Source organism: Phyllostomus discolor, chromosome 1, assembly GCF_004126475.2.
Source record: "Phyllostomus discolor isolate MPI-MPIP mPhyDis1 chromosome 1, mPhyDis1.pri.v3, whole genome shotgun sequence".
Taxonomy (NCBI): domain Eukaryota; kingdom Metazoa; phylum Chordata; class Mammalia; order Chiroptera; family Phyllostomidae; genus Phyllostomus; species Phyllostomus discolor.
In genome coordinates, this window is record NC_040903.2 from 138012996 (window position 1) to 138040496 (window position 27501).

Here is a 27501-nt window from a genome sequence, read left to right on the forward strand (position 1 = left end):
TATTGAGCATGTTGCTTAACTCTTCTCAATGATAAGTCCCTTTTTAAAGCCAGAATTTGTTGATAAATGTGGTATTATGTGGTATATATAATTTTTTAATCATTAAAATGTTTTCTGTAGACCGGAAGGAAATGAGCAATTGTATACTAAATATGGTCAAACTAGCTATCTAGTCTAGAAAATTTAGACCATTGATAAATGCCCATTTTTATATAATTGCCCTAATTCTCTGCTTGTCATGCATGCTGATCATAATTTCTAATTCATAGTTTTATTGGGTAATTTTCATTTGAACATTGCTAATGAAATGAAACATTGAATTTCTTCATTTTTTTTTGTTTCATTTAGCTGCCATTTATTGAGTTTCATACAATTAGAAGTTGAAAAAATACGATTTCTGCCCTAAAGAAGCTCATGTGTACAGAAAACTAAAAATAATAACAAACCTGTGTAGGATTCAGATTTCTGAAGGCAGTGTTTCTGTGCTTTTGGATAACTAATGTCGCACAGAGGACTCAGAGGACGACTACATAAATGTCCCATTTTCACAGGGGAGAAGATGGCCACAGTTTTGAACATGTCAGTTCACAGAATTATAGCTCAGTGCCTGCTAATCAGTTAACAAAAATATTTAAACAAAAATTTTGAAAGGCACCATTGAGCTGCAGATGACATTTGAAAACTTAGTAAATGACACATTCCCAAACTTGGCCCTTGCTCTCCTGGTCTCCACTCCCATGTGGTATCTGAAGGCCTGTTCCTTTGCAGCCTGGCCACTCCAGAGTTGGCATTAGGCGGAGATATTCTTCCTAACTTCCAGGGCATGAGAGGGCTTTCCTGGTCCAAGTGGCAGTTGTAGAAGATGGACTAGAGGGTGTCCAACCTGTGGCCCGCGGGTCACATGTGGCTCAGGATGGCTATGAATGCAGCCCAACACAAAATTACAAATTTATAGCTTTTAAAGCTTTAATTTACTTTAAAGCTTTTTTTTTGTGCTTACCAGTTTTCGTTAGTGGTTGTGTATTTAATGTGTGCCCCAAGACAACTCCTCTTCTCCCACTGTGGCCCAGAGATGCCAAAAGGTTGGACACTCCTGGTCATTCTTGAAGGTCTGATTTTCTGTGCCTAGGCCTTTTAATCAGCTTTCCTGAGCCTGTCAGCCCAGGCTGTTGCCTCTGCAGTGAGGTAGAAAAATAAAATATACCTGAGCATACCTGCCTCCCATCTCCTCTTCTAAAAGAATAGGTGCAGCCCTGAGGGATGTGGCTCAGTTAGCTGAGTGTGGTCCCACAAAGCAGAAGGTCACCTGTTCAATTCAGGGTCAGGACACATGCCTCAGTTATAGGTTCAGCCCCCTATCAGGGCTCATGCAAGAGGCAACTGATCGGTATTTCTCACATTGATGTTTCTGTCCCTTTCTTTCTTCTTCCCTTCCCTGCTCTCTAAAAATAAATAAATAAATAAATAAATATAATCTTTAAAAAAAGAAAAATACCTTCCTCTGCACCCTTTTAAAACAAATAAATAAATACATCAATAAAAGAACAGGTGTAGTCAATAATTAAAATGCAATAAGCAGACATTTGGTACTTTTTAAATTATAATAATATGGTTTTCTAAAACAAGTTAGGTTGGATTAAAAGTCAAATTATGCCCCTTGACTACATGAAGAGGTCAAGCACCTCTCTTATTATGGCCTGAAATCTCAAACACCTCTTCACTTATCACATCTTCTTTGTCCCCAGTCATTTTTTGCTTCATTCATCCTACTCATATTGAATCATATCATGAACTAAGCACTGTTTGTGTCCAGTGGATAAGGTAGGGACAAAGGCACCCTGGTCCTTACTGTCTTAAGTCTTTAACTTATATCCTGCAGCTCTACCTTTACTATGCTACCAATTTGTGTATTGAATTTTCAGTTATATGACCTGTACAATGAGTTTTGTTCAAGTTTGGCTTAATTATATGCAGATACCAAGTTCAGGAGTTCATACTTTATCCTAGAGTTGCCATTGTTTCAAAATTTGTTCACCAAAAATAGGGAGCTCATCACCTCCCCCAACTGAAACAAATGAAAAGAATGTTTGAACTCTTTTGCCATTGTCAGATATGCCAGCCTCTCAGGAAAGACTGTAATTCAGTACCTAGAGTCAGTGGAGTTCACTAGCACAGATACCACCAGCTGTGCAAGCATCGCACTCACACGTTATTTAAATCTGCAGTGCACCCAGCGTCATCCCCATACCTACCCCTGCACCCCTCTTACTGCAGTCTGTGTTTTCCTTTTCTTCATAACACATACACCTTCTAGCCCATTATCGATTTCATTTATTATATTTATTGTGGGTTCTCTCCCCACCCCAGCCCCACCCACAGAATATACCTACCATGAAGGGAGATATCACTGTTTTGTTTACTAATATATCCTGAACACCTGGCACACATTAGATGTTTAGCAAATACTTGTCAAGTGAGTATTTGTTGTTAAAACTGTATAGAAACACCATTTTATCCCATGAAATAGAATGTATAGTGTCTAACCAGGTAGCAAAAACCTAGACTGCACATTGTTGTGAATGGTTAAGTGGTTGGTTAATTAAGAAAGATAATGTGTGATTTGTTCTTTGAAAGCCTTCATTGCCCATTTGTATTTCTTAGCAAAAGAAAGAATTCACTTTTTTGAACCTGAAAATTCAAAGTGTAATGGAGTTAGGGACTGGGGATTGGAATTCGGACTCACTGATTGATCTACTTAGAAAAAGTACTGTGATTGAAGTCACTTGAACAGTGGAGAAGGGTTTTTTTTTTTTTTCCACTAATTTTGAGAAACAGATTTCTGTCCCTCTGGATATAAAGTGATACCCAGAAGCATTTGGTATCCTCCGCCCTGTGGTGCTGAACTTACCAAAGTTAGTGTCCTAGTTTCTGGTTGTACCTGGAGTCTGAGAACTTCTGTCCTACCCCCTCCCTCCTCCTGATTCTCCAGAAGGGGATCATGTGGGTTGAAGTGGCTGATTTTAAAGGTCCTCATGCAATCTGTTAGTCTGCTGGTCAAATTTAGATTTCTTTCTATGTTTGTAAAAAAGTACCTTAGCTTATACAAGACTTCAAGGTTGCAAAACTATGGACAAAAAAGTAGAACTGTGTTGTTGTTGTTGTTTTTCATTTCATCTTCTGTATATAACCTAAGCAAAGGCTTTCCAAGGTCTAATTCAGTCATTAGAAAAGTAAGCTTTTTAGATAATTTTCATCAATTAAAAATCAAGGCAAGTGTCAATCTTACACCATAGTTGTTCCTTATTTGTATTATTTAGAATAGCTGCTTTCATTACCTGTAAATACTTAATTATTATTATATATTTCAGAATGATGTTAATTAATGTAGGTGTTAAAATTATTTCATAAACTTCCCAATGGATCCTAATTATACTGTTATTTCAAATTGTGTAACTTGGTTAAAACTACATGATAAATTTGAAATTATTTTTTCTATTCATGTCAACAAAATTAAAAATATACAGTTTTATGATTATTAGGGATATCACTGAAAACTAACCTTTATAAGGAAATGCAAGTATATCATAGAAAACTTGGAAGTTTAAAATCAAAAGTAAGTAATATTGGAATGATATATTTAACATAATTTAAGTTATTGACATGGGCTTATTTGGTCATTTTCTAACATTACAATATCACAATGCATAAAAAGCTTTCAGATACTATTTCTTAATATAATTCTAATTGATACACTATTCTTTTTCTTTTTGTAATTATCAACTTTCATTTGTTTATATAAGGAATAACACCAGAGCGTCTGTTTGTGATACAATGATGGGAGCATTTTGGAATCATAAAAGTACTAAACATAGAATACAGAATGCAGAAAAAAATACGTGAGAATTTTACAGGTCATAAATGTGTCCCCTTGCATTGTACTTGGCTCCTAGTATTACTCCTGTCACTCTGGTTTCTGTAATGTGAAGCACTCCCTCTTCTCATTCAAGCCTCTTTTAACCAAAACAAACAGCAACAACCAAAAGTGGTCTTGATTTACCTAGGTTGCCTCTCCCAGCCGTGGTCCAGTTCTCCCTTCTGTACCGTGGCACTGCAGATTTCTGCTCTACTCTGCCTTCAATTCTTGTTCATAACTCCCCTTCTCATCTTTGGTTTTCACATCTTTTGTAAGAAAATACAAGACTTTTGCCATGCTCCTGTCCTCTACCCCTACCTTTGTTCAGCTCTGGCACTGTGGCTGTGTTTTAGTCTTTATTCCATTTGACTAATCTCAGTCTTTCTGCAGTATGGACTCTTTGCTCCTCTTCCAGTCTTGCTCCCCACTTCACCCCTGCATGTAACAGATCCTTTTTCTCTTTCCCTGCTAGCTCCTCCAACTGTCTTCTCAAACTTCTCCTTCCATTCATCTAAATGCTTCACTCATTCCCAGAGTGAGGTCATCACTTTAAGAGAGACATCTGTCATCTCTTCACAGGTCTTTGTTGAGATCAGATCTTTCACAGGCACTTCAGTCTCCTATTTCTGACCTTTGGGCATCTTCACTTTGCTGTGCCTCTCATACCTCCAGCCAACCAGCCTAAATCCAAATGCTTAAATCTAATGTCCTTGCTTGCAAGATACTCTCTCCCTAATTTTGACTAGTTTACTATCAGTCTTCCATTTTCTTAAACAAGAACCTTTTCCTTCAATGAGCATACAATGGAGTAAAAATAGCTTCCTCAATAAATGGTGTTGGGAGACCTGAACTGGTACATGCCAAAGAATGAAACTATACCACCAACTTATACCATACTCCAGAATAAACTCAAAATGGATAAAAGATTTAACTATAAGTCATGATACCATAAGAGTCTTAGAGGAGAACATAGGCAGTAAAATGTCAGATATCCCACATAGCAATATTGTTGCTGATCTAGTTCCTAGGGCAACGGATATAAAGGAAAAAATAAACAAATGGGACTACATCAAATTAAAAAGCTTCTGCACAGCTAAAGGAACCATCACCAAAATGAAAAGAATGAAAAGGGAACTGACCATATGGGAGAACATATTTGCCAGTGATACATCAGATATGAGTTTGAGCTCCAAAATCTCTAAGTAATTCATACAACTCAACACCAGGAAGATAAACAATTCAATTAAAAAATGGGCAAAGGACCTGAATAGACAGTTCTCCAAGGAGGACATACAGAGGGCCCACAGACATATGAAAAGATGCTCTACATCACTAACCATCAGCGAGATGCAAATTAAAACCACAATGAGATATCACCTGACACCTGTCAATATGGCTATCATTAACAAATCAATAAACAAGTGCTGGCAAGGCTGTGGAGAAAAGGGAACCCTAGTGCACTGTTGATGGAAATGCTTCCACTGGTGCAGTCACTGTGGAAAACAGTATGAATTTCCTTAAAAAATTAAAAATGGAACTGCAATTCCATTTTGACCCAGCCATTTCACTGTTGGGAGTATCCCCTAAGAATCCCGAATCACCAATGTTATTTATTTTTAGACAAAGGGGAAGGGAGGGAGAGAAATATCAATGTGTGGTTGCCTGTCACATACCCCCTACCAGGGACCTGGCCTGAAACTCAAGCATGTTCCATGACTGGGAATTGAGCCAGCACCCCTTGGGTTCATAGGCCGGCTTTCAATCCACTGAATCATACCATCCAGGGTCAGAATCACCAATTTAAAAGAACCTATGCACCCCTATGTTCATAGCATCATGATTTATAGTAGCCAAGTGCTGAAAACAATGCTCATCAGTAGATGAGTAAATCATAAAACTGTGGTACATTACAAAATGAAATACTGTGCAGCAGAAAAGAATGAACTCCTACCTTTTGCAACAGCATGGATGGAACTGGAGACTATTATGCTAAGTGAAATAAGCCAGGTGGCAAAAGACAAATACCATAGGATCTAACCTGTAAAAGGAACCAAATTAACAAAATAAACTAACAAACAAAATAGAACCAGATGCATGGAAACATGGAACAGACTGACAGAGACCAAGGTAGGGGGAGGGGGATAAGGGTGGAAAGAAGGAGAAAGAACTAATCAAAGAACATGTATAAATGACCCATGGACATGGACAATGATGTAGAGATTGAATATGGGAGTAGGGGATGGGCTCAGGTGGAGTAGGGCAAAGGGGGAAAAATTGGAACATCTATAATGGAATAACTAAAATTTTAAAAAAATGAAAAGAAAATGTTGTCATTCATCAGCACCTGTGAAGGACTTCCTTTAAATTAAGTGATTTATTGGGTTTCTGGGCCATATACAAATGAAGGAACCCCCTAAAGTGTTTATCATCTGTTAGGACCATCAGGTACCAGTAGCTACCAGGACAGCTGTGGAAGCATAGTGAAATGGGGAAGCATATGATCAAGGCCAAGGTGATGGAACAGGAGAGTTCCAAGGGAAATACAACATTGATGAAATCTTGAGTGTGATAACCAAAGAAATGGTGTTAAGAGCCATCAGGCTGAGGGCTACTTACCTCAGCAACACCAATATTCTGTGAAAAGTGAGTAGGAAGCTGAAGGTTATTTTAGAAGAAACAGTTCTAAAAAAAATTGTGTACTGCTGGTATATGAACAATTTTGTCAGAAATTTACAGAGTCTTAATTTTGTAGTGAATTGAAAATCTTGGTATTTGCAAATAAAGCTGTTTTATCACTCCTTTAAATGTATGCATTAAAATCTAAATATAGACATTTGAAATTCTCTATCAACCATTTTTAGAAATACATGAATAGGCTTTATTTTAACAATACAGTATTTTACAACTTCCTTATTTTCTGTGAATATATATTATACTTTTCCCACAGAATTATATTCCAATGTAATGTGTTTTTATACTTGGAAGGCTTTTATTGGTCCTCTTCATAATTATTTACAATAAAAATAAGTACAATTTTTAAAAATAATTTATTTATTTTTAGAGAGAGGGGAAGGAAAGGAGAGAGAGAGAAACATCAATGTGTGTTTGCCTCTCACATACCCCCCACTGGGGACCTGGCTTGCAACCCAGGCATGTGCCCTGACTGGGAATCAAACCAGTGACTGTTTGATTCACAGGCCCGTGCTCAGTCCACTGAGCTACACCAGCCAGAGCAAAAATAAGTACAGTTTTTAATTTTTTATTGTATTTTAAGTACTTAAAGCCTTCTTCTGGATTAAGCTATCATCACAATAATGATTGGTAAAAGCTTTATCAAGCAAAATAAATATTCTGTAAATTTTTATCTATGTTCAACATAAAAACTAAAATGTTACTAAAAATAAGTTATTTAATGAGAATGATTTTTTAATTTAGTTGATAATTTCATGGGTGAATATAACTTATTATTTGAATTAGACAAAGTTCAGCAACAATTCCTTTTTTAAAATGTAGAAGACAAGTTGTAAGCCAAAAAAGTGATTTATCTTTAGAAATTTATTTTAATCCTCTGTTAATAAATCCACTAAATTCTTCTCTAATTTTCTTGAAAGCATGAATTAGAAACTTCTTTGGCAAAGAATTATTTTGAAGTTATTAAGGTAATTTGTTTTACACCAACACGGTATTTTGAAATTTTTGTTTATTTTATCCAAGAGTATTTTCCTCCCCATGGGTGGGTGCTCTTGTAATTTGGAATATGTGAGAAGCAGGCCTTTCTTTTGGAAAGTGAGAAAAAAAATCGTTGTGAAAGGGAACTTGGGAACGGAGAATTTTGAGACCACAGGGATATTCTCAGGCAGATCTGTATTGGAGCTTATTTATGGACTGTTACGATTCATTCAGCCATTCATTCGAAGTAGTTATTGAGTTCTCCCCATGTACCAGGCAATAGAGCTACACATGTAAACAAAACAGATGCTCTTAAAACACTCTCTCTGCCTACATAGCCCTTAAAATTCTTTTTGTTCCTGAAGAGACTGCCTTAGTTTGGAGACCATGTGGTGGGACAGAATATGCAGTAAAACCAGAAAATGGGTTTTGTGTGAGTTCGTACAGAGATTTGATGTTGTGCCAAATCAACTGGATTCTATTATGCTTGAATGATTGTAAATTATTGAAGGATTTGGAAAAAGAAATTGTTATGATCGCATCAATATTTAGAGATGACATATATAGGAAGAATGTTTAAAGGCAAGAAAACTTTGTGAGAGGCTGTTCTCAGCTAGCAGTGACAGTCACAATCACCTCATTTCTCTTTCTAAGTGATCTTGGCTACAGCCCTCACATTTCCACTGTCACTAGACTATACCTGAGTTTTGAATTCATGCCTTGCTTACTGGAACTGATGATAATCCTGGTAGCTGAGTTTTCTCCCGCTTCCCACTCCATCGTCATCCTCCTGGCCCTCCTTTCCCCTGGTGCATTCTGAAGACCACAACCTGATGAGTCTTTGGTGGGCTTCCATGTTATCTCTCCATAGCTTAGTTTTCTTTTCCTTATTTCATTGAACCTGTCTTCTTGTCCTGTCCTGTAGCAGTACAGGTGATGTCATTGGACTTAATCTCTCCTGTTCAGCTGAGTCTTCCATTTCTATTCCAGTCATTGTCATTATTATACTCTTAACCTCCAGCCATTGCTTGGTTTTTATTTCCAGCCCTGGATGCCAGCCTTGGTTTACCTGGCTCATCAGTGTTTGATTGATATTCGAGATCCCCAGTCCTCTCTGTCTTATGCTCTTTTCCATATCTCCTTTTTATTTTTGGTTTCTAGTGTTAGAATAAGGTAGTACTTTAATATTTATCAGGTGTGTTTTATGTAATAATTAGATTACAAGCAGTTTGAAGGTCTCAGCCATGTCTGTTTTTTTCAACTTCCACAAGGCCTAGACTATAGAAAAGATACAGGTAATTGATTAACATTTGACAAAGTTGTCTGAAATCACATACTGAATTTCCTTAAATTCTTTCTCAGGGCCTCTGTTATAATACCTTTTGTATAAATAAATCATTACATTTTAGGCTGTAATTACAAAATTCTGGTATTCGGTGAGTGGGAAAAGTTTGTAGAATACATTCATTGTTTCCAGGTGTTACAGGCTGTCTCAAAAGCTGAGCCCTGTGTGTGTGCATTGAGGGTGGGGGGGTTGTATATTGTGTGCAGAGGAAATCAGAGAATATGTAACAGTAACATGTAGAATTTTTCCTTGAAAGGCAGTGGAACCATAAGATCAGCAGGGATTTTGGTAAGAGAACAACACTGATGGTTCACAGGTTTAAAAATAGAATAAGGTGTAGAAAAGAGGTCTTGTCAGTCAGGAAGATAGGGAGTCCAGATTGTCAGGGTGAGTGTCGTCACAGGTATAGGGGCAGGGTACTGTGGTGAGGTAACTGACAACGGGTAGCAATCGGAAATCCAGAAGCATGCTCAGATGGGTTGAATGATCATGGTGGGGAATCTTAAACAGCATGGCTCCTGAAGCATAGTAGTTAGAACAGGCAGTATTGAAGTCCTGAATAAACTTGAATTAAGACAATGTGTAGCATAGTGTTTAAAGAACATAGGCTCTAGAGTTAGACCACCTGGATTAGAATATTAGACTTGTATTTAAGAGTTCTTGGGAGCTTGCATAATTTATAAAGCTTTCTTTGCCTCAGTACCCTTATCTATAAAACCTCATAGACATGAGAATCAAATGTGATAATTTGTGAAACTCAGCAGTGCCTGGAACATAGCAAAGTTTTTATACTCATTAGATATTACTAGTTCACAGCCACTGGGCTGTAGGTCTAGCTCCCAAGGGCAAGATCAAATAACTCAATGTTGACTTTTCTAAGTAGGGAACCTGGAGACACATAATTTCATCATAACAAGAACATGTATTGACTGGGGTCAGGCTTAACATGCCTAAACGTATGCCTGGCCCCCGGTAGGCATTTAGTATTTGTTGAACAAATTTCTGTATCCACAGCTGAAGGAAGCATGGGGTGCCCAATTGCGGAGCCTGCCAATAAAACAATAAAATATTCCTAATCCTCCTTCCTTTTTGTTTAAAAAACATGGCAGTTTTTCTTCATGGAGCAAGACTAAATATATATCTTGTGAATACGTGTTTTTTTTTTCTCTTGATATGTGACTTTTTTTCTCTTAGTCCTAAGAGATGATCAAGAGTATGTAGGGCAGAGATAATCATGATAGAAAACCAGAGAATAATCTTGCCAAATGTGGGGGAAAAATGAAATATTTGCAAACTACTGATTTTTTTTAAATTATGAAGCCATTTTTTAGAGAAAAATATGCCAGGTTTGATTACCTTCTTTCTTAGTGTGTAGTGAGAGGTCAGTTTATACTTTGGGTGCTGAAGGACTCCTGGGGAGGCTGTGGGAGGCTGCAGCCCCGTGCCAGTGTCCAAGCTCTTGTTACTGTGCGGGAAAGAATTCAACAACAAGACAGAGAGATTTGGCAAAGCACAGTAGATGTATCAGAATGACAGTAAGCACTCAAAGGAAGGGAGAGCAGCTGAACTCAGAGAGTGAGTCATGCTGAGGAAGTCAGGTAGAGGTTTTTATCAGCTGTGGGTGAGGGGAGGAATGGGCAGGTAGGTTGTGGTCTCTGACACGGGGTTGGTCATAGCCACAGCTTGTCTCAGTTCCTCCTCTCTGGACGGTGGCTCTTTCTTTGATCTCCTCAGAACTGTCATGGTGATCTGCAGAACAGAGCAGTTTCAAAACTGCAAGGGAGATCTGAGTTGCCAACTCTGGCTGAGTCTGGGTTTTGTTTGTATTAACTGTTTCTCACCCAGGAAATTGGGAGGGGGCAGCGATGGGTAGGTGTCTAGCCACAAGTCCCATCTATAGTGTCCTCACTTAGGGACTCCGTTTCCTAAGCTAACTCTCCTGCCGCACTGCCATCGTTTCACCTGATATGTTTATTATACTTCTTCAAATATCTCTTTCTTTGTGTTTTATTGCAAGAAGAAATTACTTGGAATTGTTTCTTTAGACAGGTTTTTCAGTTCCAGTGTAATCTTATCTTCTGCATGTTCCAAGAAATAAAGCCTGTAGATTATGTGCATGCATGTCTAAAGTAGAGGGAAAATGAAAACAAAGATTTATTATGAGAAAAAGAAAATGAACTTACAAAATTTTTCAAATATTGTGTCTGGTAAGTTAGTCATAGTGAAAAACCTTGTGGCAAAAAGCCATGTTCCAAGTCAAAACTTCTATTTTTCGGGTAAATCTTTTTTTTTAACTCTGTTTTCCTTAATCATGGAATTCATCTGACTCGGTGCACTTGCTTCACAGGACTGTTTCAGGGGGCCTGAAGGAAATGATGTGTAGCATGTTTTTTACTTCAGTGTTTCACGGCATATTTTGGGGAAAAAGTTAAATTCATTTGTGAGAGGGGGTGGGGTTTAAGAAGCCCCACTAAAACAATTTACATATGTCCAGGTCATCCACATCTGGGAAGTGAGCTCTGAGAAGGCCCATGTTTAAGAACTTGTTTAATTTTGAGAATAAACACATTTTACCACAGAACCCTTATGCAAATGTAAGGTGTCACCACTTGGCCTGTTTGCACATAACGTCTTGTCCTCTCTCCCTGCCCAATAGACCCTGTACATTCATTCCAGTTCCCACTCTCTGACATGTAAGACATGGGGGGGGGGGGGTTATGTGTCTGCACAGACATTTAACATTGTGATAGAATGTTAAACTTTCTGGTGAAGTGCTGACATCTAAATGTAGAAGCTGGTCTACAGTGATATGATTTGCTAAACATTATGCTTTAAATCTAACTCCAGGACAAGTTTGGATTTGTGTGTTCATGTCTCCAACCAGGTAGATTAACAGTAAATAAACATGTGTTTCAGCTGTGTCTCCATTGCTATGTGTTTGGTAGCAAATAGGGAAATTATCCAGATATTTGAAGTTTTTTATACACACACGTACATACACACACAGACTGAGTAGTGGCATCGAGGAAAGGGGGTCATGCTTTCTGGGGAAATGTTTTCTAACACTGAATATTTTTTCTAATGGTATTGATCAGTTACTAATTTTCTGTCTTTGAAGCCTTTGTTTCTGGTTCTCCAATATCATGCTCTTTTGCCTAAATTCAACTTGAAACTCTGACCTTGGTTCAGGGTTGGGGTGGGTACTCCAATGCATACAGGAACCTTGCTAGGTGAGGGTCTGTCCTGAGTTCTCTTGACAGAAAGTACTCACCCACCTCCCAAAATTACAGTATCCACTTCTGCCACATACAAACACCAATGCCCATGAAACCTCAGAGTATGAGTCCAGACAGTGGGCTAATTTCCCCTTCCTAGCTCTAATATGAAGGATTCCTGGTTATGGGTAGCAAATGTCAGATATTTTTATAGTATTGTCATCTGGTGAAAAGTCAAAAAATGCTGGAAACAACATGAGAGATGATGAGAGCTTTTTAAAAGTGCTTTTGTCATATTCCTTCTCTTCCTCTGCATTTAGCTTCTCCTTCCTTTTGTAGTGAAAGAAGAAGACATTGTATTTCTCACATGTCTGTAGCAAAGCTGAAGCTAAACCGAAGCACACCATAACTGATGAAGTGCAGAATGACTGAGGTGTGCAGATAGGGTATGGGTATACATTAACACAGAAGCTTGACACCAGGCTTGAGCTGATTTTTTTGCTATGCAGATATTGAATTGGTCTTTTTAAAAATTTCTTGGTCTGGTATTAATATAATACACAGATTTATAGCTAATTTAAGATGAAAAAATGTAATGGTAAATTGTGCATAGAAGCTAATCACCTAAAAGTTGACTGCCTTTCTTGATCTCTGGGCACAGTATGTATGTATTGTCACTAGCAGTTCATGGAGATGCTTTCATTTGTTATTTCTCCCACAAAATGTTGACCTATATTTAACCAGGGTCGATCCATGCCACTTAGTGCCCACCACAGAAGTAACAGTACACTCCAGTCTGATAGATGGGAGAGCAATTTTTACTAGGAATGATCTGAACCTTTCTGAGTTCCTAGAATCTAATGGGTTAAATTTGTGGTCCCATTGATCTAAAAGTCAGCCAGTGACCCCCATTCACAGGAGGATGGATTGGTATATCTAATCTTACTGTTGAAGTGATACAATGTGCCTTTATTCTTCTGACAGCATGTGTTAGCTTTGTTTTGTCCTAGGTTAACATCAGTGTGCATTTCTAAAATTTTACATGTGAAATTTCCCCCAAAAAATGTTATCTCCTAAAAGACAGGTGACTACTAAAGCGTGAGCCTACTTAAACTGAGTCTTTGCCAGCTTGACGTGAAGTGGAAACATGTTCACATGCTACAGTCCAGCGATCTCCACGCTCACTCTAGGGCAGGAGGCTCTCACGTGGGGCCAGGCACAACCTCCACCTGGCTGACAACCCAGCAGAAATCCCTCTCCCCATCCCTGAAGTATAAAACCGCAGCAGGGGGAAAGATGGGGAGCACAAACTGGCAGGAGCAAGCTTCTGCCAGTTCCTTTCTGATGTAGCCTGTGTTAGGTGAAAAGCAAAGGGAAGTTTTCTTTTCTGCCACTTGGAGTCAACTTTCAGTTATCAAACTGCAGTGTGGCCCAGATCTTTTGTAAGTTGCAGAGTCTTCCCAGCAGTAACACCTGACCTTTACTGTGTTCTGAGTCTAATTCCAGGCCTTTTGTAATCATTAGATCATTAAGTCCTAGTGGTATTGCAAGTTTAGACACACTATTATTATCACCCACCCCATTTTACATATCAAGAAATGGAAGGCAGGGAAGTAGCAGAACTGGAATTGAAACTCATAGATGGTCTGTGTCCAGGGACTGTGCTCCTGAAACTATGCTCCAGACCTCAAGGATTTCCTTGTTGTCACATCTGTAAATCAAATCAAAAAGGATGGAAAGGAGGGGTTGTGAGGCCTTTTCCAAGTAAGGGGCGTTAGAAGTGCAGTGATCATTATCGTCTAGCCCATTTTCAGTGCTTTCTTTCTCATCCTCAGGCCACTAATGAAATCATAGGAAATCAGATTTTCACAAGTTGTACAAGGGAGAACTGGCAGGGAGGGAAGGGGTTATTTAAAAGGAATATCCCAACGATGGTCTTTAGCTGCTGTTGCTTTGCCTGTCTCTTTCTGTGAATGTTTTCTTGTGGGCTTTGAGAATGGGGTAAAACTAAGGCATGTCTTCTTTTTAAGAGCCATATATAAAATAAACACAAATCACTTAGGTAGAAGGAAAATTAAATGTTTATTCCTATAAAATATGCTGAAATATTTACAGAAGCAGTGGCCAAATCTCCTATATTTTGAGGGAACAGCACCTGGAAATGACGATATCTTGGGTCTTTAGAAAATCATTTTGCAATTCATACCACTGGTAGCATCTTTGATATTCACATCCATATTATTGGTATTTATCACTTAAAATATTATTACTTCTGATCATATCATTCATCAGCAGAATCCTGAGATTGCTTACTAGTAGATTCAAGTGAACTCAAAGTGAAAAAGTCTGGTACTTTTTTTTTTCTGAAGAGAGGACATCAGTGTCTACCATTTTAGATGCAAAATGTACTATGTCACTGAGTGTGTCAGATATGTATTAACATAATTTTAGTAAATTAAGCTTTAAAGAATGTTACTCATGTACTGAAAAGAAAGGAGATACAAGGATTCTTGATCCTTCCATTAAGGATCATTCTTGATCCTTAAATTTACAGACTTGTCTTGGGTACCACGCACTAGGCTTACTCTGGGAATATAATTGATAAAATACAGTCAGTCCTTCAGGGGCTTGTAGTCTTGTAAGACAGACATATAGGTTCACCAGTAACTAAATATGTTAAATGTTATGAAAGAGGATTGTACCAAAGACGATGAAAATACAGAAACACACAAGTCGGACGGTGGGGGTCGATGGAAGGTGCCTGACAGCTGAGAATTCACACCAGGCAAAACAGTTTCATTCCTGCTGAGAGAACAGCGTGTATGAAAGCATAGAGAAGGAGAGAGCACGGCTTGTTCTGAAAATAGTTTATTCTGACCAGAGAGATGGGTAGATATGTGAGAGAAAAAGTGAAGTATTTGGGTGGGAGGAGGAAAATAAGCCATTTGTGAAGGGCCCTGTGTGCCTTGCTAAGGGGGTACGTGCACCGCCTGCTAAAGCTGGTGGTGATCACCATGGAACTGCAGCAAGAGGGTATGATCCAGAATCGCCTCTGGGAAGATCACAGGACAGTCCTTTAGAGAGTGGATTGGAGGTGAATGAGACCTAACATAAGATCACTTGGGAGGCTGTGGCAGATCCATAGGGATGAGGTGAAGTGTCAGTGTGAGAGAAATTAAGGAGGTGGATGCTATTTGTTTTAGAGATCAATTGATTTTGGAATTGAGGGAGAAGAAAATATTTAATGTGACTCTCAGTTGCTAATGGGGATGTCTGGCCATTCATTGAGAGAGGAAACACCAAAAGAGTAAGTTTGGAAGGAAGGACATCAGTTCGCATTGTTAGACATCTTTCCTTTAAATAACATGCCCCAAAACACAGTTGGGTATAAGATTATGGAACTTAGGAAGGAGAGATGAACTTACCATATCAATTTGAGTATTATATTTAGTTTTTTTATAGTCATCTGCTGTCAACATGATGACTTTTTTTAAATATCAGGGAATTACATGCTGTTTCCCCTTCATGAGACATTAGGTAATTATAATTTCTAGGGCCACTAAGGGAAGCCTAAATTGTAAGAGACTGTAATTAGAAAATGGAAAGATGGTGTCTCTTGACCCTGGCACACTGGCAGAGATGAGAATCCACAAAGCCTCTGAGTGCTTTACCTCTGACAAAGGCACCTCATGTCCCCACCCACACCGCTGTGAATAGTCTTCTGCTTTTCATGGCATTTAGAATTTAGATCTGCACTCATCACTTTTAAATTCATATCGTTCTGTGCGGTTAGAGCTAAAATCTAAATCATTTAGTCGTTTTGATAGAAAAGTTGTGAGAAGTCCCCATATTAGGTCTGCATTGCTCCTAAATATCCTGTTGAAAAATTGTCCATTCTAATTCTCCCCTTTCCCAACTCTCATGTTTTAGTGTAAAGTATCCTGAATGAAGCACGGGGAAAATATGACATCTTTAATTTTTCACAGCTATAGATGGAATGATATATAAAGTGACACTATTAAAATTAAATATAGCTACAAATGAAATGTTAACACAAATCCAGAAAATACAAAATAGAATGTAAACATAAAGATGTTAATAGTTAAATATTTTTTGTCATAAAATATTGTTACTTATATAAAAAGCCTTTGCTTTTGATAGCAAAAGAATTCTCTAGGCAACTTGAGTCAGGAAATTTTTATCTTGATCTCCAAATGATATTTCCTCCCAGACTTCTGAACAACTTATATTCACCTCATGGATATGTCATCATCTGTTATGTGTGAATGGACACTGTTCTTTCCTGTACTTGACCAAATGTTTCATTTCCTGGAAATTAGATTACTTAAATGCAACAAACAGATGGCCAGAGCGTCCTGTAGTACTTACTCTGCCATGGAATTTATCATCTGAATTCCTGAGGTAGGCCTGGAAAGTTAGCAAAAATTCTTTCTGAACACTAGTATGCCATATTTGATGTGCAGTTGTCAAGCCATTTTTTAATTACCATATTTTGCCATGTATACTGCCCACCCATGTTTTTAGGCCAAACTTTCAGGGAAAAAAACTTTCATTTGAATTCAATTATTTATTTATATTTAGCAACTTATTTTTGGTATTATAAAGGAATTTTAGCATTTTTAACATATTATGGTACGAGAAATTTTATGTAACAAATAATTAAAAACACAAGAACAGATACGAGGTATTTCAGGTACTACCCATGTATAATGTGCACCCTTAATTTTCCCTAAAATATTTGGGCAAAAAAGTTTGCATTATACATAGCAAAATAAGGTAATTCAGTTACTTTGGACATTAGGAGGAAAATGTTGAATAGTTATTTTATATAGAAAAGTATAGTCCTGGGTTGTGTGGCTCAGTGGATTGAGAGCTGGCCTGTGAACCCAAGGGTCACTGGTTCGATTCCCAGTCAGGCTTACATGCCTGGGTTGCAGGCCATGTCCCTGGTAGGGGGTACATGAGAGGCAACCACACATTGATGTTTCTCTCCCTCTCTTTCTCCTTCCTCTTCCCTCTATCTAAAAATAAAATATTTTTTAAAAAGAAAAGTTTATATATTTTATATAGAAAATTTAAATTGTGAACAAGTCACATGGACCAGTGTGATTGAAGCATATCTTAGAGTTACTTTAAGGTATTAAAAAGATAAGATGAATTACGCATGATAATAGAAAAATAATAGCTTGACCTGGCTGGTGTAGCTCAGTGGATTGAGCTCAGGCTATGAACCAAAGCATCACAGGTTCGATTCCCAGTCAGGGCACATGCCTGGGTTGCTGGCCACGGTCCCCAGCAACCGCACATTGATGTTTTTCTCTCTCTTTCTCCCTCCCTTTCCTCTCTAAAAATAAATAAATAAAATCTTAAAAAAAAGAAAATAATAGCTTGAATTTTTTTTTTCTATTTCCAGTCTTCAGCATTATCTTCTCTAGGCTAAAGTAATACTTTCTACCAGTATGGTATGAGAATTTGGAGAAACACAACACGATTATATTCTGTTTTTGTTGTTGTTGTTACATGTAAAAACAAGCTTGGTCATTTGATTTAATGCAAAAAAAATATAGGTCATACATAAGAATGTATGGCGGCCTTTTCTCAAGCACACATAATGAAGTTTAAAAATACCAACATATCGTATATCAGTTATGCAGGAAAAATAAAGTTGTTGTGCTATTGGATTTTTCAGCTACCACTCCCTGTATTCTTTAGCAAACCTGTACAACATAAGGTTTCTATTAAAGACCAAGGGCCAACTACAAAAAATGAATGAGTTCAAACTTTTCTAAAACTTTTTTTTACCATTTATGTATACATAGCCTTTAATTCAGTGCTTTCATTGAATATATATATTTTTAAGGTGTATATACCTAAGTGGATTCAAAGTTCTTTATCAAGAAACAGCAAAATTTTTCCTAATTCTTTTCACTAAAATGCTATTAGAGAACATTTGTAGAGTCCTTCAGATTTACAGTGAACATGGCACAATTTAGTTAACAGGGAAGAATCTTATTAATCTGCTCCATAATCTTGTGCTAGAACAGTCTGTGAATGTACCAATTAGATAAACAAGTTCAGGTTCAGTTCTCTGTATAGGGGATGTTCCTCAAGTCATGTGGTAGAGTAGGGAAAAGGAAAAAGGGGATATATTGAGTGAAGAACTTTAGTACCGCCAAGAATTTGCATACTTAGAGGAATACAAGTAGAGGCACGTGAGGGTTGGCACTGTATGTACTGTATTTTGCCAGGTATAATGCACACCCACGTTTTTGGCCCAGACTTTCAGGAAGAAATCTTTTAACTTCTTAATTCAATTTTTTATTTATTTATATTTACACACAAAACCCATTATTGTGTTCCAGGGTATGATTTTGCATATGATATCATTTCTTTCTAGTGTTAACACTTTTAACACATCAGCATAAATTAAAAATTAAAAACATAGATAGGGAATTAGTACTACCCATGTATAATGCACATCCTTATTCCTGCCCCCCTCAAATTTGGGCAAATGCACATTATACGTGGCAAAATATGGTATATCCAATAATTTAGTCAGAAGAGCATCTAGGTCATCTACCAACTCCCGTTCCCCATTTTCATGGCTTTGAAAACAAAGTCAGCAGAAGCAGCAGGCGAGCTGTTGAGTGAGAGTGTGAGTTTGTTAATGCCACCCACTCTGCCACACACTTCAGCTCTGACCAGAAGAGAGTAACAGGACCACTTCTGTCCTCTTTTGCCCCTGAGGTTGCTCTCCCTTAACCTTGATCTACTCCTTCACACTCTAGAATTTCCTCTATCTACACATAAGGGGCCCCTTTGCCTTGCTGCCTTCTTCTCTTGTCTGCTCCTTTCCAATTTCATTGTTCCTGCTCCCCACCCAAACAGCAAGGCCATGGCAATTCAAGGAAGCCCAACTCCCCAGACAACTGCTGAAGTGCTTAAGGTTATAGTAAACCTAACAAATAGTAAGTTAAGGAGATACTCAAAAGAGGAAGGTGCACTTAGTATGTCTCATAGTGAACTTGTCTCAGGAGAATCGTAACTCAGGTAGGATTCTCATGTTATTCTTAAAGCTTCTGCTGTGATTGTTGATTTAAAAGAGGACAGCTGATTCATGTGGACACCCAGAGCTTGACAGTCTGTCCAGTGGGAGGGGCTCCTCTGTCAGGAAAGAGTGTATAAGAAAACGAAGTGAGACAGTCTATGCACAGGTTCAGGTGTGAGCAATGTGATCACTCAAATTCCACACTGCATGCTAGACAGACATATGTAGTCATTCCTTAGAGTCTCCCACCTAAGGACCTGACGCTTTCATAATGGTCAAAACCAAAAGGTATCTGCCGTTACTTGTAGGCAGTCAGGACAGATAAAGTACGAATAATGAGAGAGTGAATTTTGTTAATCCTGCCCTCTCTCCACGGCTTCATCTCTGACCAGGAGAGAAGAGCTCTGGAGGCCAAGTGTCTCAAGTAGCCAGATTTGACCAGTTAACAGTTTCCAGAACAATACTTCTAGAGGTGAAAGGCTTCTGGGTGGAGGTGCAGGCGTCTCTTGGACCACATTCAGAAACTTGCTATTCCGTGACTATATTATGCTGCATGATTGGACACCTAGGCATCAAACTCAAAAAGCCTCGTCAGATATCTGGGGCAGAGATCAAAATGGCCAAATAGTGGAAGGACACCCTGAGTATCCTGGCAGCTGCTGCTGCTAACCATGGCAGGGCTCCACACCTGGTCTGCCAGGCTCTCCTCGCCAGCCTGCATCACAGAGGACAGCTGCAGGGCAGACTCACCACAGCGCCTTCTGCCATCCAGTACCCATCTGTGAGGTCCGAACAGGGAGCCATTTCAGGTTCAAGTGGTTTGTGAAGACTCATTTTACATACAATTTTATCACCCACTCAGGTTTTTTCCCCTAAGATAAAGCATGTATTTATTTTTTCCTCTCTTCAGCTGTAAGCAAATTTAAGTTTGTCCCTGTCTTTTTTCTTTAGGTAATTTCATTCATGTTTTTTTTTCCGCTTCTCATTGAAATATAAATGAAATATATCGTTGTTTTTTAAGTACCAGGGTTTTTGTTGTTATTGTGTGTAGAAAATAAAGAGTAAAGGTCAAATGATCAAAGGCTTTTGTTGATAACCCGAGACTGACATTCAGACTTAAGCATCATTACAGAGACCCATCTAATGTTACAAGTAATTTTGCTTGACATATATGACAATTATCATGTCAAGCCAGAGGCAGCCTGTTATTATTAGCCATCACTTTATTGTGGAGATAATATTGACTTCCAGAGAACAATGCAGGATTACACCTAGCATCATATCCAGATGAAGCAGAGACTCTAGGAATTTTTTTCTGTTTTTGTAGTCATCTTCACACCAACCAACCATACAAGAGCTTCTGCAGCAAACTACTCCAGCCTCCAGCAGCAGAGCAATTCCAGAAGGTTTTGACTAGTGTGCTTCATCAGTGCAGTCAGATGCTCCACATCTACAAATGTCATCCTTTCCACATTAAGTTTCTACCACCTGTGTGAGGTGGCCTTGCATGCATATTTAGGACAGCATGCTTAATATTGGAGATGAGCCTAAGAAAGTATAGATTTCTCAATATGGTATTCTAATTAAAACCTAATTAGCAATTCACTGTGCTGGAACTTGGATTTTTAGCCTAGAAAAAATAATTTCACTGTGCATAGAAAGTAAAGATGTAGTTTTTGGAAGCATTAAAATTTCAAAAATATAAGGCAACACATGTGGAATTTAGAGGTGTTAAAAATCTTAACTGTGGGTTTCTTCATAGCTTGTAACTTGAACAGTTTTGTATAATCAGTGAGTTTGCCAACCAGTATCAAAAAACTCATTTTCTTCAAGTGCTTTATTTATCTTTAATAGAACCTTCATCACCCTGGTGTTGTAAATCTGGAGTGTATGTTTGAAACGCCGGAAAGAGTGTTTGTTGTTATGGAAAAACTCCATGGAGACATGCTGGAGATGATCTTGTCAAGTGAGAAGGGCAGATTGCCAGAGCACATAACGAAGTTTTTAATTACTCAGGTAAGAAATCAGTTACAGAAAAGAAAAAAGATAATATTTAATATCAAATGTTGTCACTGCTTAACTATAGCTTTCAAGCCTTGTTGTTTAGTCCCTACCTCCAAAGTCTAACCTATATTCAGAAAGGTCGAAGTGGCTTATTGTATTGTCTAATTGATAGCCATGGTATCCAGAGTCCAGTGTACTAAATGACAGATGCATTTAAGGCCCATGTATTAAGAGTACTGATGACATTTTTAAATTAACCAATGTCACCCCAATAAATTCAATAAAAATAAATACATACTTTTTAAATATACAGTGACTGAGTCCTGCTTCCTTGAAAATTCAATATTATTGAATTTTGCCTATACCTGTCTTGATTGCTCTGTGAATACCATAAAATGCTAGTCTTCCCATCAAAGTTTCCTTAGAAACCTGCTGTGTTAATCTAGCTTATTTCAGTGTCTTGAGCATAAAGAAGCTTACCTGTACATTGTAAGTTCACACTTGGGCTTTTAAATGTATGTCCCTGTAGAGTACATTTTAAAATAAAATAATAGACCAAAGTAAAATTATTTCGGTAATTTTCTTTTTTTATAGATACTTGTGGCTTTACGGCATCTTCACTTTAAAAATATCGTTCACTGTGACCTCAAACCGGAAAACGTGTTGCTTGCCTCAGCGGATCCTTTCCCTCAGGCGAGTATGAATGCCTCTCCCGGCAGAAAGCCAGCTACAGGGACTCCCGGCAGGCAGCATTCTGTCACCTTTTCCCTTGAAACCTTTATTTGTTTCAAATTTCACATGTTCATTTCCATCCATGTCTTACCCTCTTGTATTGTTGGGACTGCAGCTTATATACCCCGGCTTCTCAGTTCAGCCTGCTTAGAACACACAGTGAGCCTTCTCATTCAGCTCTTTTAGCTTCTGTTGTGTGCAGATCCTAGAGAAGGGGCGGCCGGAGAGCGAGAACACCAACAGACCAAGGATGCCACCAGCTCTCCAGTGCTGGGCAGACATGAGAGTTCAGTGCTGTTCTCAGGGACAAGTGCGACAATGTCTTCTTTTCCTCAGCTCAGAGAATGGAAAATGCCTGGATCTCTCCCCAGGCAGTCTTGTGTCTGATGTGACCTGACCAAGGTGCTGTCCTGCCTGACCTCTGGACACCTTCAGGTCCTGCCTGGTCCCTGACACCTTCAGGGTGCCCATGAAGAGCTAATTATGAGATTATTATGGATGGCATGACATGTCTTGTGCTTATCCTTAAACCTTTGTCCCATAAACCTTTAAGTATACCATATCCTTGATTCGCAGGATGTTTTCCTGCCTTATAAAACAGTTATTACCCACTTCCAAGTATATATATTTTCACATATATCTCTTGGTTTTGGTGGGTGAGAGAGGAAGGAAAATGTTTAAATGATATTTTTATGAAGGAAAGCGTACTTTTGTGTCAGTAACATAAACCACTATCTTCAATATATAAAATGGAAAACAGCTGTGACTTCTACCATGAGGAATCTGTACAGTGTACATAAGGTATCACAATTGTCTTTGGCAGATGAGTGCTAAGATGCTCCCAGCTTGTGACTTTACCATTTCTGCAAACCATTGTTATCCACAGGTGAAACTTTGTGATTTTGGTTTTGCCCGGATCATTGGAGAGAAGTCTTTCCGGCGGTCGGTGGTGGGTACCCCTGCCTACCTGGCTCCTGAGGTTCTGAGGAACAAGGGCTATAATCGCTCTCTAGACATGTGGTCTGTCGGGGTCATCATCTACGTGAGTCTAAGCGGCACATTCCCATTTAATGAGGATGAAGACATACACGACCAGATCCAGAACGCGGCTTTCATGTACCCACCAAATCCCTGGAAGGAGATCTCTCACGAAGGTAATAGTTTTCATTCAAAAGTAATAGTGGTATATCCTTGTTATATTATTATTTCAGTTGTTGATTATTAAGTGTATAAATACTTTTGTGGATTGCCCATTGGAATAAAGGAACAAATTGATTGAGGTGGATTGAGAAGAACAAGAACATGGGGACCAGAAATGCCTCTTGGTGACATTGTACATGTATTGTAGAGAACTTGAGAAATGCACATTAAGAGATAAATGAAATGAAGTGAAACTGTTAATATTTTGGTATATTTACTTAGAATATATAAATATTTATAAATTGGTGTAGTGATAATACCGAATCTTTCCCAAGAGTAATCTTAGTATACAGCTGAGAGTACATGCCTATTTCTGTATTAAATACTTTTAATCTATTATGTGCACAAGGACTTTATTGATACTGATATTTTAATGATCATATACATATATTAGTGTGCCAGGTTCTTTGTATACTGACTTCCTTTGTGTGACATTAGAGCATGTATGATATTTTCTTTAGCCATTTCTGTGGTATTTATTCAGTATTAGATCATCTTTATGTAAAATTCTTATGTGCATCTCTGATGATTTTTTGGGATAGATTACCTTGGCATTGTTACAGTATTTAAATTCTTCTAAATAAATGTTTCCTTCTTAAAGGAAAAGAGATAGTTTTAAAAGAATTGGTGGGGATAGTCAGGGCAGAGAAAATGGCTCATTGAGCGCTTCAGAAAGGAGCTTATCAGCTGAAGTGCTGTGGAGTTTAATTCTCACAAAAATGTAGACAGGTTTCACTATTGTGCCTATATTTCAGGTGAGGACACTAAGGCAAAACAAGTGACACCACAGGCAAAGCCACACAGTCTGTGAGCGGGGGACCCGGAATTTACACCCAGTCTGCACGTAACTTGTAAACCACTAGTCCTGCTGTTTTTTTTGGTTTTTGGGCAACATCTAGTTCTAAGTTCACTCACGTTTTTTACCACTTAAAAAGGGAAAATAAATTAATAGATAACATCTTTTCGATAACTGTTACTGCATGTGATTGTGTAAAAATCGGAAAACAGCATAATTAAGTTCTTAGATGTCTGTTAGTGTTAAATTCCAAGAGCCATACATCATCAGGGCTTTGAATTACTGTTAGCAACAACCTTTTTTAACATCCTTCATTAGTTATGAATCATAGCTAGATGGATGTATCCTAAAGGGATCTGTGATCTACAAAAGAACTGTCATGCAGCCAAAGGACTAATGAAATATTTAGGATAATTCAATAGAGGCAAAAGTGTAATTTTTTTCAGGAGGCAGAAAAGAGGGAATTATCAAACCACCTTGTGACCAGTACCCATGCTAGGCAACATTTTTTCTAAATATGGTTACCATTGTATTGGATACCTGCAACCTAGAAAGCCAGTAAAATAACAATGTTCTTACCAAAGTGCAAATTGGGAACATCTCTGAGGCCATTTTCCTGTTACACAGGAGTAGAACATTAGGAAAGTAACTTCATGCTTTAAATGTTTTTTTCTTGAAATAGTGCAGTATTTTTTTTAAGTGGTGGAACAGATGGTGCCCTCTGGTATTATGGAAATGTGCTGGCCTTGTATGCAGATAAAAACTGTTTAGGCCAGAGATGAATAGCTATGGACTGTGAATGTTTAGTTACCATTGAAAGTAGAGACCAGAAACAGATATCAATAGCTCAAGACACTCTTGTTGGAAAATCAGGAAATGCACGCGGTACCCATACATCATAAGTAGCATTCAAGGAGAGGACAAAACATAAAATGTCTTTCAAAGAACTTGAAAGCTTGTTGGAGAGATGAGTTACATGAATTTGGGAAAATGTTATTTATTTCCTTGAATTGTTAGCTAGGTATAAAATTGGGGTCCCCAAGGTGAGAGGAAAAAGATCACTGTGGACTTGAGTAGTTAGAGTCACTTCACTAAAGAGTGAAAAGGAAGAAATGCAGCATTTCAGAAAGAAGGGATTATATCATATAATTCAAGAGGCATTATTCTTGACCAGGAAGCACACATTTAATTTGCCTATAAAAATATCTGAGTGCTAAAAATTCCTGCCCCTCAGAGTGGTGTGCAGACCGGCTCAGGCAGCGCCCTCACTTTTCCAAATGACTCAAGTGTCAGTTTGGAATTAACCAGCCTCTCTTTTCAGCATTTTCCTATAGTTCATTCTTGCCTTTGATGTACAGGAGTTGTGCTATTTGCTAATCAAGGTTCTGAATGGCAAATAAGTTACCTAACTGCTAGTGTATGAAGAGAACTTGTGCTTGTACTTGAACATAAAGAAACGTTGGTTAAATTATGGCATGCCAGGTGAGGTAGGTACAGGCCCAGATTCTATCCTACTACCTTGTTGAGAACAAATAATTTCCTGATTAGAAGTTGTAACAGGCAGCTGGCACCAAGTGATACTAAGCACATGGGATCTAATAAATACACAAGCAAACTAGTGTCTGGCAAAGGGTGGTCTCAACTGATACTAGTAAAATTTGAATCTCAGGATCCTTTAAACCACACCAGAACCACTAAGGATCCAGATACTTGGAAATAAAAATTCAGGCAGGCATCTTAGCCAAAAGTAAAGATCACCAGTCAAGCAGTTTGAGATACAGTCCTATCTGCTATTCTAATTAGCCATCACTGACCTTTCTTGGGCTTCAGTTCCTCATCTGTAAAGCACGGTAATGACTGCTGCCTACATAATGAGGTGGTAATCGAGACTGAATGAGGTAAAGGATGTGAGAGGCATCTATAACGGCAGGTGTGGGGCGAGCCAGGGATTGGATTTAGGAAGAGAACAGCGGAACGCTATGTTAAGAATTGCTCTGGTGCGTAACCAAGAATTGATTGTATGATTTTAGAAAATATATGCACACTGATGATTCCCAAGTGTTCTTCAGACACGTCTTTAATTGTATTTTTTTTCTTGGCATGAAAAGGCAAAAGGAAAAAAGTTATAGGGTCTTTGTAGCACACATGGATGTGTCAGAATGAAAAATTTCCTTTAGCATGCATTTTTTTCTGTTGGTGTGGACATGGACTTGATGCGGCGTTGGCTCTGTCTGTTGGAGCGCTGGAATTATCATCATGTCATGGGATCTTGGCAACAGTACCCTTCAAAGTAACTTGTTTTAGTCTGTAGTGGAAACCAGAAAAGTTAAGTCACTTGCCTTAGGTTACACAGCAGTACTTCAAATCATTTGTTTTTACTCCTTGTACCTTACAGTGTCACACACCAAAGGGTGCTTATTTCTTATGGCTTGATATGGAGGCCCTATAGAGAATGTTTAAAGATGTTAATTATTTTTGCTGTGATTATATCATAGGCCACATACTGGCATTCTTAATTGATCACTAAATTAATCAGGACTCTGTGCAAATCATAGAAACCTACCTCTAACTAACTTAGGCATAAGATAATTTGACTCACACATCTGGGAAATCCAAAAGGTGAACATCATTCACATGGATCTTGCCAAGTGAGAGGTGGAGGAAGTGTCTGTCTGTCCGTTCTGCCTTACATTATGATGGCTTCCTTCATATTTGGACTCTTCATATGGTTCAAAATGATCCCCCATCAGCTCCAGGCTTACATGCTACTCACTGTGCATGATCTCAGAATGGAAGAGTAATTCTCTCAGTACCGTAGAGCTTCTGACATGGGCCCTGACTGGCTGTGTTCAGTCCCATAGTACCCAAGGAGCAATCACACCGTCAGCACAGGAGTCTGGCCTGATGGCCATATGGGTGGTGCAGAGTGCCTCCAGTTTAGAGAGAGAAAGCTCCTGCAGGGAAAAGGTACTAGGCTAAAAACAAACCCCAAAGCATTAACAGTGCACATTATAAAAGTTGGTGTTTTGTTTTATTTTGTTTTGTTTTCATGTGTGTGTGTGTGTGGGTGTGTGTGATGTGAAAAGAAAATTTGAGGAAAATGTAACTTAGCATATGTTATAGGCAAAATGAAGATTGTAAAATGAAATTTTGAGGAAAGTAACAAAGCACTACTTTAAACTATGAACTCATTTAATTGTCCCCAACCTTTGAGAAGATACTATTATTGTTTCCATTTTAAAGGTGAGGCAGTGCAGGGAGAGATGGTTAAGTGGCTTGCCCAGGGTGGGACCCAGGCACCAGCTCCAGGGTAGATGCTATTACTCACTGCTTTTGCATTCTCATGATTATCTTCCTAATGGATTTAACCATGCTTTAGTCATATGAAATTTTTAATATGCTTTTACATGCTTTAGAGATAGAATAGTCACACAAGTTTTAGTGATGTCTAAAAATATAGGGAAACAGCCCTCACTGGTGTAGCTCAGTGAATTGACCATCGGTTGTGTGAACCAAGAGGTCACTGGTTCTATGCCCGGTCAGAATGCATTGCCTGGG

The 27501-nt window shown here is 38.4% G+C and overlaps 1 protein-coding gene across 2 annotated transcripts in view; it reads left to right on the plus strand.

Annotated features, from left to right (window-relative positions):
• Positions 1-27501, plus strand: part of PRKD1 (protein kinase D1) — a 325575-nt gene that overhangs the window by 282833 nt on the left and 15241 nt on the right. For both annotated transcript variants that reach the window (XM_028506138.2, XM_028506139.2), the window contains 3 exons: positions 21066-21227; positions 21810-21908; positions 22834-23101. In XM_028506138.2, the coding sequence (XP_028361939.1) occupies positions 21066-21227; positions 21810-21908; positions 22834-23101 (529 nt within the window). The remainder of the gene's footprint in view (positions 1-21065; positions 21228-21809; positions 21909-22833; positions 23102-27501) is intronic.